The sequence below is a fragment of the Hemitrygon akajei genome, chromosome 12 (assembly GCF_048418815.1).
Source record: "Hemitrygon akajei chromosome 12, sHemAka1.3, whole genome shotgun sequence".
NCBI classification, from domain to species: domain Eukaryota; kingdom Metazoa; phylum Chordata; class Chondrichthyes; order Myliobatiformes; family Dasyatidae; genus Hemitrygon; species Hemitrygon akajei.
The window spans coordinates 32,884,718-32,895,604 of NC_133135.1; the positions used below are offsets into that span (position 1 = coordinate 32,884,718).

The 10,887-nt window shown below is 40.6% G+C and overlaps 1 protein-coding gene across 2 annotated transcripts in view; it reads left to right on the top strand.

Moving 5' to 3' along the window:
• LOC140736854 (diencephalon/mesencephalon homeobox protein 1-like) overlaps positions 1–10,613 on the top strand; it is a 60,218-nt gene extending 49,605 nt beyond the window's left edge. For both annotated transcript variants that reach the window (XM_073062849.1, XM_073062848.1), the window contains exon 5: positions 3,393–10,613. In XM_073062849.1, coding sequence (XP_072918950.1) covers positions 3,393–3,799 — 407 coding nt within the window. In that variant the 3' untranslated portion in view covers positions 3,800–10,613. The remainder of the gene's footprint in view (positions 1–3,392) is intronic.
• The last annotated feature ends 274 nt before the right edge of the window (positions 10,614–10,887 follow it).

Below are 10,887 nucleotides of genomic sequence, written 5' to 3' on the forward strand. Positions count from 1 at the left end.
CAGAGAATTGGCCTCCACTACCTTCCGAGGCAGTGCATTCCAGACCCCCACAACTCTCTGGGAGAAGAAGTTTTTCCTTAACTCTGTCCTAAATGACCTACCCCTTATTCTCAAACCATGCCCTCTGGTACTGGACTCTCCCAGCATCTGGAACACAAATCTGGCTTTGTGCCTCGATTCTTGGTAGGGTCACCCATGCCAAACAGGTCAAGGGGTAGAGGCCAGATTAAGAGTGGTCCACCAGTCTTCCAAGTTCGGAGTTCAGTTTAGGGCTAACAACCCTAACGGTAGGTTCTCCAAAGTAATCCGTCTGTCTAGTTGTTGCCAATTACATATGTTCGGGGATTTCGCGGATATTTACGCGGACGCACGGGTGGATCTGTTGACGCCGATTTTACCTTGCGTTACAGGTACGGTAGTCACCTTTAAAAATCTGCTTTAGAAACACAGAAAACCTACAACACAATACAGGCCTTTCGGCCCACAAAGTTGTGCCGAACATGTCCCTACCTTAGAAACTACTAAGCTTACACATAGCCCTATATTTTTCTAAGTTCCATGTACCTATCCAAAAGTATCTTAAAAGACCCTATCATATCCGCCTCCACCACTGTTGCCGGCAGTCCATTCCACGTACTCACCACTCTCTGAGTAAAAAATCTCCTCTGTACCTACTCCCCAGCACCTTAAACCTGTGTCCTCTTGTGGCAACCATTTCAGCCCTGGGAAAAAGCCTCTGACTATCCACACGATCAAAGCCTCTCATCGCCTCCCACTGTAGCCTAGGGTACATCTCATCCGGTCCCGGCGGCTTATCAAATTTGATGCATTCCAAAAGCTCCAGCACATCCTCTTTCTTAATACCTACATGTTGAAGCTTTTCAAGTCATCACTACAATCACCAAGATCCTTTTCCATTGTGAATACTGAAGTAAAGTATACTTTAACTACCTATGCTATTTCCTCTGGTTCCATACACGCTTTCCCACTGCCACACTTGATAGGTCCTATTCTTTCATGTCTTATCCTCTTGCTCTTCACATACTTGTAGAATGCCTTGAGATTTTCCTTAATCCTGCCCGCTAAGGCCTTCTCATGGCCTCTTCTGGTCCTCCTAATTTCCTTCTTAAGCTCCTTCCTGTTAGCCTTGTAATCTTCTAGATCTCTAGCATTACCTAGCTCTCTGAACCTTTTGTAAGCTTTTCTTTTCTTCTTGACTAGCTTTATTGCAGCCTTTGTACACCACAGTTCCTGTACCCTACCCTAACTTCCCTGTCTCATTGGAACACACCTATGCAGAACTCCACACAAATATTCTTTGAACATTTGCCACATTTCTTCCGTACTTTTCCCTGAGAACATATGCTCCCAATTTCATCTTCCAATTTCCTGCCTTGATAGCCTCATAATTCCCCTTACTCCAATTAAATACTCTCCTAACTTGTCTGTTCCTATCTCTCTCCAATGCTATTGTAAAGGAGATAGAATTATTATCACTATCTCCAAAATGCTCTCCCGCTGAGAGATCTGAAACCTGACCAGGTTCATTTCCCAATACTAAATCAAGTAAGTCTCTCTTCTTGTAGGCTTATCTACATATTGTGTCAAGAAACCTTCCTGAACACACCTAACAAACTCCACCCCATCTAAACCCCTTGCTCCAAGCAGATGCCAATCGATATTTGGGAAATTAAAATCTCCCATCACGACAACTCTGTTATTATTACACCTTTCCAGGATCTGTTTCCCTATCTGCTCCTCGATATCCCTACCCTGTTACTATTGGGCGGCCTATGAAAAACACCCAGTGAAGTTATTGACCCCTCCCTGTTCCTAACCTCCACCCGCAGACACTCTGTAGACAATCCCTCCATGATGTCCACCTTTTCTACAGCTGTGACACTATCTCTGAGCAACAGTGCCACGCCCCCAACCTCTTTTGTCTCCCTCCCTGTCCTTTCCGAAACATCTAAAATCCGGCACTTGAAGTAACCATTCCTGTCCCTGAGCCATCCAATTCTCTGTAATGGCCACCACATCGTAGCTCCAAGTACTGATCCACGCGCTAAACTTATCCGCTTTGTTCACAATACTCCTTGCGTTAAAAGACATATCTCAAACCATCGGTCTGAGCGCGTCCCTTCTCTAGCACCTGCCTATCCTCCCTCTCACACTGTCTACAAGCTTTCTCTATTTGTGAGCCAGCCGCCTCTTCCCCAGTCTCTTCAGTTCGGTTCCCACCCCGCAACAATTCTAGTTTAAACTCTCCCCAGTAGGCTTAGCAAACCTCCCCACCAGGATATTGGTCCCCCTGGGATTCAAGTGCAACCCATCCTTTTTGTACAGGTCACATCTGCCCCAAAAGAGGTCCCAATGATCCAGAAATCTGAATCCCTGCCCCCTGCTCCAATCCCTCTGCCATGCATTTATCCTCCACCTCATTCTATTCCTATACAGTACTCACTGTCATGTGGCACAGGTAGTAATCCCGAGATTACTACCTTTGCGGTCCTGCTTCTCAACATCCTTCCTAACTCCCTGTAGTCTGTCTTCAGGACTTCTTCCCTTTTCCTACGTACCTCGTTGGTACCAATATGTACACGACCTCTGGCTGTTCGCCCTCCCACTGCAGGATATCGTGGACGCGATCTGAAACATCCCGGACCCTGGCACCTGGGAGGCAAACTACCATTCGAGTTTCTTTCCTCCGTCCGCAGAATCGCCTGTCTGACCCCCTAACTATAGATTCCCCTATCATTGCTGCCTTCCTCTTCCTTTCCCTACCCTTCTGAGCCACAGGGTCAGACTCTGTGCCAGAGGCTCAGCCACTGTTGCTTCCCCCAGGTAGGCTGTCCCCCCTCCCCAACAGTACTCAAACAGGAGTACTTATTGTCAAGGGGTACAACCACAGGGGTACTCTCTAGTACCCTACTCTTCCCTTTCCCTCTCCTGACTGTCACCCACTTGACTGTCTCCCGTGACTCCGGTGCGACCACTTGCCTGTAACTCCTTTCTGTCACCTCCTCGCTCTCCCTGACCAGACGAAGGTCATCGAGCTGCATCTCCAGTTCCCTAACGCGGTCCGTTAGGAGCTGCAGCTCGACACATCGGGTGCGGATATGGCCGCCCGAGAGGCTGGGGACTGTTAGAGGAGCTACTGTTGTGGTCAGGTTATGCGCTCAGTTTGTAGTCCCGGTGAAGACAAACCTGTTAAAGCATTAGAAAATATTCTGCATTTTCACTGTATTTCGATGTTGGCGTGGAACAACAGCAGCGGACGGTCGCAGCTTTTTAGGTGTTATGTTATATACAATAATTCAACCTTCTGTGTGTTCACGTAAGGGAAGGCTGTACCCCAGCTAAATCTGTGCTGTATTCATTGCTTTCATTAGATTCGCCCATCAACACGACGGGGACGCCGGCGTCCAGCACTGGAGGTAATGTGGTACAAACCCACTCATACTCCTCGTCTCCCCTCAGCTTGTTCCGACTGCAAGAGCAGTTCCGTCAGCACATGGCAGCAACCAACAACCTGGTTCATTACTCCTCCTTTGACATGGGTAGCCCTCCGGCCATGCCATACCTGGGCATGAATATGAACGTAGCACCCATCAGCTCTCTCCACTGCCAGTCCTATTATCAGTCGCTGTCGCACGCCCAGCAAGTGTGGTCCAGTCCGATCCTGCAGGCATCCAGCGCGCTGCCCAACCTCAACAGCAAAACCACGAGCATTGAAAACCTTCGGCTTCGAGCCAAGCAGCACGCCGCCTCTCTGGGGCTTGACAGCTTACCGAACTGACAAGAGAATGTGAGAAATTCTCACTTCGGAATGAAGACTTAACCGCAACGCAAGATATTATTGAATCTAAGACTAGCTGGATGCTGCTAGCTCCAGCAAGATGCTTTAAAAGCATATGCAAAAGAGAAACTTCATTGCATTTCAATTCCTAAAAACAGGAATTACCAAATAGTTAATTGTACGGGAAAGCTAAAATCAGCACGTTCTTCTGAAAAAGATCTCATTAGTCCAGCTTCAAGTTAAAAGTAACCTATTGCAAATCATTTCAGGTCGTACTTATAAAAAATCGGTACTTCGCATTAGTGCCAGGCTATCATTAAAGCAATTATACGATGAGTTTTAATAAGTGCCCTTTCAGAAGACAATTAGTATCACAACATCCCGACTAAATTAACTTAGCGCGCAGACATTTGAGTTGGGAAGATCGTCGAAACATCTCCTGAAGTAATTGGTGGCCGTTTACTTTAAGTAAATTATCGGTGGGCACGGGAAGCAAAAGTAAATATAATCGCTTGCATTTTTTTATATATTTTACAGGGCACCGATAATAAGACTTAAAAATTACGTCTTAAAGTTTTTTTAATGTCTCCAAGTGTGAAAGACAGCACTTGGAACGCGATTTCAAGCGCTGCCCTTCCAACCGAGCTTTCACTTCCGTCTCGCATCGATTACAAAAGCAATCAGCCAGCAGCAGAGGTTAACTCTACTACTCAAGCAGAGGCTGGGCTGGGGTTTAAGTCCATCAAGAAATTTATTCCTATTGACAAAACAAAATTACATCTCAATCTTGCTAACGTGTCTTTTCACAATTGCGTCCACTACAAATATCGTCTTTATATAAGGTGTGTTCTAGGGGTAATGTTACGACCTCTGACCAGAATGTAGACCACCAGAACGGCAAGTAGAGGTAGAAAATCAATCGGTGTCATTTATAAGCTGGAAATGAAGGCCGATTTCAACTAACAAAATATCTAGCCTTCCGAGTCAGTATGTAAACTACAGGTCGCTACCAATACAACTCTTCTGCATTCCGAAAAGTCCTGCTTAAATGTTCAAAATCAGGCTCTGTACCACATAATCCAAGTAACCATAAACTGTGTCTGCATTCTGCTGTGTTTCTGGATCAACGTCCACATTATCGTTGCGAGCAGAAACATAACAATGATTGTGAGACAGATGGGGAACATGTAGTGTTCACATACACATTATTAAGGCGAGAATATATTATTGGAATCTCCTGCCTAAACAACACATTTGAAAACTGCAGGGTCATTGAATTAGTTCCATAATCCAAGGTATCCTACAACTGTACAAAATAGCATTTCCGTTCTCTAAAAGCAGAGCCTTGCTGTAAAAAATGGATCCGGCAAGGCAATACTCCACACATTTAAACCGAGACTATCGAAACAATCCATAGGATCTATTAGGATACACGTTTCTTGATATCAATATGAAAATGCATGCACTGGGAACAGTTAGTTGCTGGAACCCAGGAATCCCTCCACAGTGCTGTGCTCTTTGGAATTGGGTGGCAGGATCTATTGAGACTGGTCGACGAGGTTCCCAAGACATTCCTGCACTCAACCACACCCCCGTCCAATTACTCCCTCTCCCTCTTTACAACGCGCAGTTTTCTCACATCAATTAGGTCCATGGTGGGAGTTTATGTCAAAGGTTTCAGGCTGAAATAGAAGCCTAAATCTAGAGTGAAATTTCCCAAACGTCAATCTTGGCTGGATAGAAACACAATAATTAAAGTTTAAGAACTGAGAAACAGTTTGCATTGGGTATCGCACAGGCCGCAGAACACGGGGTTGATAGTTGAATGCAATGGCGCCAGTTAGCATATGTTGATGTGTATGGAGAGTGGGAAATGGGAGGCCAGCTGGGATAGAGTCAGAAACTATTAATTATTTGAATGAGTTTCTCAACACCTTTGGAAATATTCAAGTAACAAGAATAGTATTAGGTGACCTTGGTGAAGAAAAAATAAAATTGGAAATAAAATAGATATTTGTCAATTGGTTTGGTGTGAGACAGTGATCAGGGAAGGTGTGGAATAGAAAAAGGTCATCTTGTCTATTTGCTACAGTAACTACCAGAGATCAGTTTCCTGTGTAAAATTTAAGAATCTTGGGTCCAAATGTGACTACTAAAATACTTATAACTTGGCACAACATGGTGGTTCCAGTTTACAGATAGTTTGGGTCTGTAGCAGAATTAACTGTCAGCAATAACTAATTCAGTTTCTCTCCTGGTAGGTCTCTTTGATCAGAAGTGTTGTTTATGCTTTTGGATAACAATTAATAGATCTATAATTGTAATTTCAATGTGAAATGATTCAAACATGGCTTTCACATAAGTTCATTATCAATAACTGTCAATTGAAGATCCTATGATTTTCCCCAGGCACAAAATATATCAGATAAAAATAGTTCTTGTCATAACCGCATGCTTAAAGTCAATGTATCAAAATCAAGATTCCCATAACCACTGTTAATGGCATCACTGAATTTGCATGTTATACTAATGATTTTTTTCTAATCTTTCTGCCCCATAAAGAATCCCTTGATTGATTTTATCAACCCCACAATTTCCCTTGGCCCATTATGTCATTGGCTGACGGAAACTGCTAGTATTCCTTAAAAAGCTCATTCTGTAGTTGAAAACAATCACATCTTTATTATTGTGCCCATTTCCCCATTATTACAAGATGGTGAAGATCCATAAAGCTATATATTAGAGAAGTAAACTCAGTGAACAGTGATATATTTATGTGACACCAGCATCAGCAGTTTTATTTTGATTTTCAGTATCACTTTGCAATTTTTACTAATTAAAATCTACACATACCATTATCTGGCTTACTGTTCTTGTTTATATCAAAACCATTTTGTTCATATTTGTCTAAAAACTAGAGTTGCTAATTGGCAGACAAGCACCTTGGAATGAAGCCTGTCTCCTCTTTTAGTGGATGAATTAAACCAAGTAAAATAAGCTTTATTTAACTTGAATATACACTATCCATCAATTCACTCCTATAATCAATTATCTGTTATTGGAAGTCCCCAAGCATGCTTCAAAATCATTCTCTTGTAGAGCATGTACTAAGTGAACTAACAAAATTATCTCCAGGCAAAAGTTCGGGTCTATATATTACATTAGTGAAAACTAAGGTAGAGATGGGACTAACATCACAGCTTCTCACTTACAACCATGAGCTTCTGAGAGTGTTTCCTCCACAAGTATTGGGTGAAGCTAATGAAGCCAAACATTGCACTTTCAGCTCCAGCAGTGAAATCCAAACCCAGCTCAAAATGGACTTTTGGTTCTGAGTTCTCTTACTCATAGACACTGATCACATGAACCTGGTAAGAATGAACAATGCAATGATTCTACTGATGAGCCACAATACAGAGGGCAGTGCGGAGGAAATTTTACGCTGGGTGCTGTCCCTGTCTTAAAAATACCCAAAGATAATATTGAATTCAGAATAAAATATAAGGCAGAGAGTGTTGTTTTTGAAGACATCACAAAACAGGTGGTTATCAAAACAAGAAGCTGAATATTAAATTCCAGTCACTGCACTGAAATAGCGATTTTATCCCACGTATTAAGATGCAGTTGATTCAATATCACCCATTCACTTCAGTGACCCAAAACAAACTTCTACCCCAAGGAATTCAAACCCAGTATTGACATCACTGACTTTCCTCCAGATATATTCTGCTTCCCAGTACTGACGAGCACTGGGACAATTTACTGTGAAAGTAATTCACTGCAGCTCAAAATCCCAACTCGTCTATTTTTTCTGAATAACCTAGACAGAATGCAAACAAGAAGAAACCCATACTCAAGATAATGTCAGCACTAAGTTATAATAAAACAAAAGTGTATCCTGAATGTCAGGAGTCTGTGTTAGGTCAGTCTTTTTCTGACTGTAGATGATCCAAAACTTTTACTGAGCACCATCATACACAAAACAGTCAGTGAGAGACAGCACAGTCTTCAAATACATCCTTTCACTCCTCAGCCTCTGGGGTTTGGTGCCTAAGTCAATGCATTAGGAGGAAGGGTGTATTGATAAGTACATCGGTATGTAGTCAATTGTTACAGTGATAGAACTGTGAATCCCGGAAGGGCCTGATCCAAGCTGTATCTCTAAATAAATAATAATGTCTTTGTAAGATAATTGCTGTACAGATTAAAGCATTTTTATTTACATTTTACAGAAGGTTAGTGAGGTGTGAGCTTGAGCCATGATAGAATATCGAAAAGGATAACCATTTTTGTCTCTGAAATGTAAATTATGTCAGTTGTGTTGATGAGCAGTGTGTTAAGTCAGTGTTGCCTTACCCAGATGGTGAGAAAAAAAATCTTGTTTTTGTTTTGCTCCTCAGTAATTGCCACAGTTTGTAGTATGTTCAAAAATATAGAATTCAAAGAACTCAGAGTCCTTAGCAGGAGAATGTTTTACTACATAAAATATGATCTAGCCTACATAAACTGCAAATTTTCTTAAATACACCCCCCCCCCGCTCTTGAGGCATAGTGAACTATCAATCCACTTTGAGGGTATTTTAGGTCCTGATACTAATTTAGCCAAATACAATTCATGTATGCAATTAATTTAATAACAAGGTGGAGTTGTTCACTTTGCATGAGAAATGGTAAGGAACACAGAGATAAAAATATATACATTCCTCACTACACTATATACGATAAAAGGAGAACATGTATTTATACACCTAAACCATTTTCACTCCTTTAACACAAGAGATTCTGCAGATGCTAGAAATCCAGAGTAACAAACACAAGATGCTGGAGGAACTCAGCAGGTCAGGCAGCACCTATAGAGAGTAATAAACAGTCAACATTTTGAGCTGAGATCCTTCATCAGGATGAAGGTCTTGGCCCAATAGATCGACTGTTTATTCCTCTCTATAGATGCTGCCTGACCTGCTGAGTTCCTTCAGTACTTTTGTGTGTTATCATACCTTTAAATCTTTGAAAGGTAATCACAAGCAATTTCTTCATGTCAGGAGGATATGTTTAATAAGATTCCAATATCAACAATTTTCCATTAGGTACATTTAAGAGGCAGTCCAACTTGCATCCTGGAAGCTAGTTGAATAAAATTGTTCACCTAGCTGCGGTTAAATAATGATATTTTTGACTACCTTCTGATTTATCTGTGTAAGAAAAGAAATTGATATAATATCAGCCAAAGGATTTAATCCAAAAAGATGAACATGATGGAAGAAATTGTTCCTTACTTCAAAGCACTGACATCAAGGAGATATGAAAACTGATGAGTGGTGGCTATGCCATTAGAATTACCAATTGGCACTGAACTCTTCACAACAATATGTGGTTTTGTAGAACTATTGTTTGGGGGTCATGAAAAAAGTAATTACCAATTCAGTGCTTAAAAAACATACAGGACCAAGATAATCATTAAATTTAAAACATCAGCATTTTCAAATAAATTAAGCAATTTCTGCTTCTGTGTTGATTTTAGTGTAGATGCCTGTTTATGCAGAAATGAAGCAGTTTTGATTGCATGTGCCTGCTTCATACACTGCAAAATATTCATTAGACTTTGACAACATCTTTAATACTAATCCAGCTCCAAGACACAGTACCTGTATCAGCAAAACTAAATATATCAATAGGTCCAACATTGAATAAAAACTTGGGCAATAGAAGTTTAGGGCACTATCTGTTTACCTCCTGAATTTGGTTTTAAATTTAAATGATAAAAAGACAATTAACTTCATTTCATCTGCAGATAACAGAAGGGCATATTTGGTTATAACTTGTCTTTTAAAAAAACACAGCACCTTTCACATTTTTTGAATACTCCATAGCACTTCACAACCAATCTATTGCTGTTAAAGTTAATATTGTTTATAACAAAATATGAATTGAACCTAGCAAGCCCTAGACTTTTTTTTAATGAGGGGCTGTAATGGTGTACTGAATTAGAGTCTCTAGAACAGCAGGAATAGTTCAGTATTAATGTTTAAAAAGCAGAAACTTCCACAATATTTTTCTTGCCAATGCATCAGAAGGTAAGAATGAAAAAAATAATATTGATAATATCATTAATAAATTTCAATTGGGCTATCATGCTGAAATTCATAAATGCCAATGACTCTGGGTACTTTTCAAAACACTAATTGTGGATTGTTTGATTTTTGTAAATAACTAAGTTAGTAAATGAACTGTAGTATGTATTGCCACTGAGAAGCTTGCCTCTTACAAAAAGGGAAAGTGCAAAGCAACTATTTAAATAAAAAATAAAAGTGAGTGAATTCCATTAATTGTATTGTGCTACGTGGCCTTGTAAAATGTTTCATTATAAAGAGCTTTTGCAGCTACTTAGATAACCTGCACTTTGTGAAGGTCACTTAAAATATATTTTACAGAAAGGACAATTTTGGTTTTGTGTATGTAATGTATAAATAATGCCGTCAAGGGCTGAACTCCAGCAGTTCATTGGCATATGTTTGTTCATAGGCTTATGTTTCCAGAGGTGATGTCTGTGACGCCTCAGTCATCATAGTAAGGTCTACAAGACCGTTTGTGCATTTGCTTGTTATGTAAAAAATAAAACACACAAACACACACACACACACACACAAACACACACAAAATGTAAAAAAAATACTCAAATGTTGAGAAATTTTGTGGACATGTTTTACTGTAGGCACTATAAATGTTTATTTTAATGATTTTTAATGGGGGAACTGTATTTATCTGAATAGCCACTTAATTCTGGATGTATATAAAGCGAGGTGTCTGTACCTTATGGTGTCTCTCAGTTTTCCTTTTATTCTTTTCAGAACTGCCGATCAGAGGCTGACCTTACTTGTGCACAGAATATTCACTTGCAATGAAATCACAGTGCAAGTTTCTGCATTTAAGAATCACGAGAGCTATGTGTTCTAATCTACATCTCATTTCCGAGATGCTATGCTTCCAGAAGGAAACTTTCCTTCAACTAAAATCAAAAGGGCTAATGGTTCTATGAAGAACTGGTCCTGTGTAACAATCTTACCCTGCTAGAGATCATGAAGGTTCGT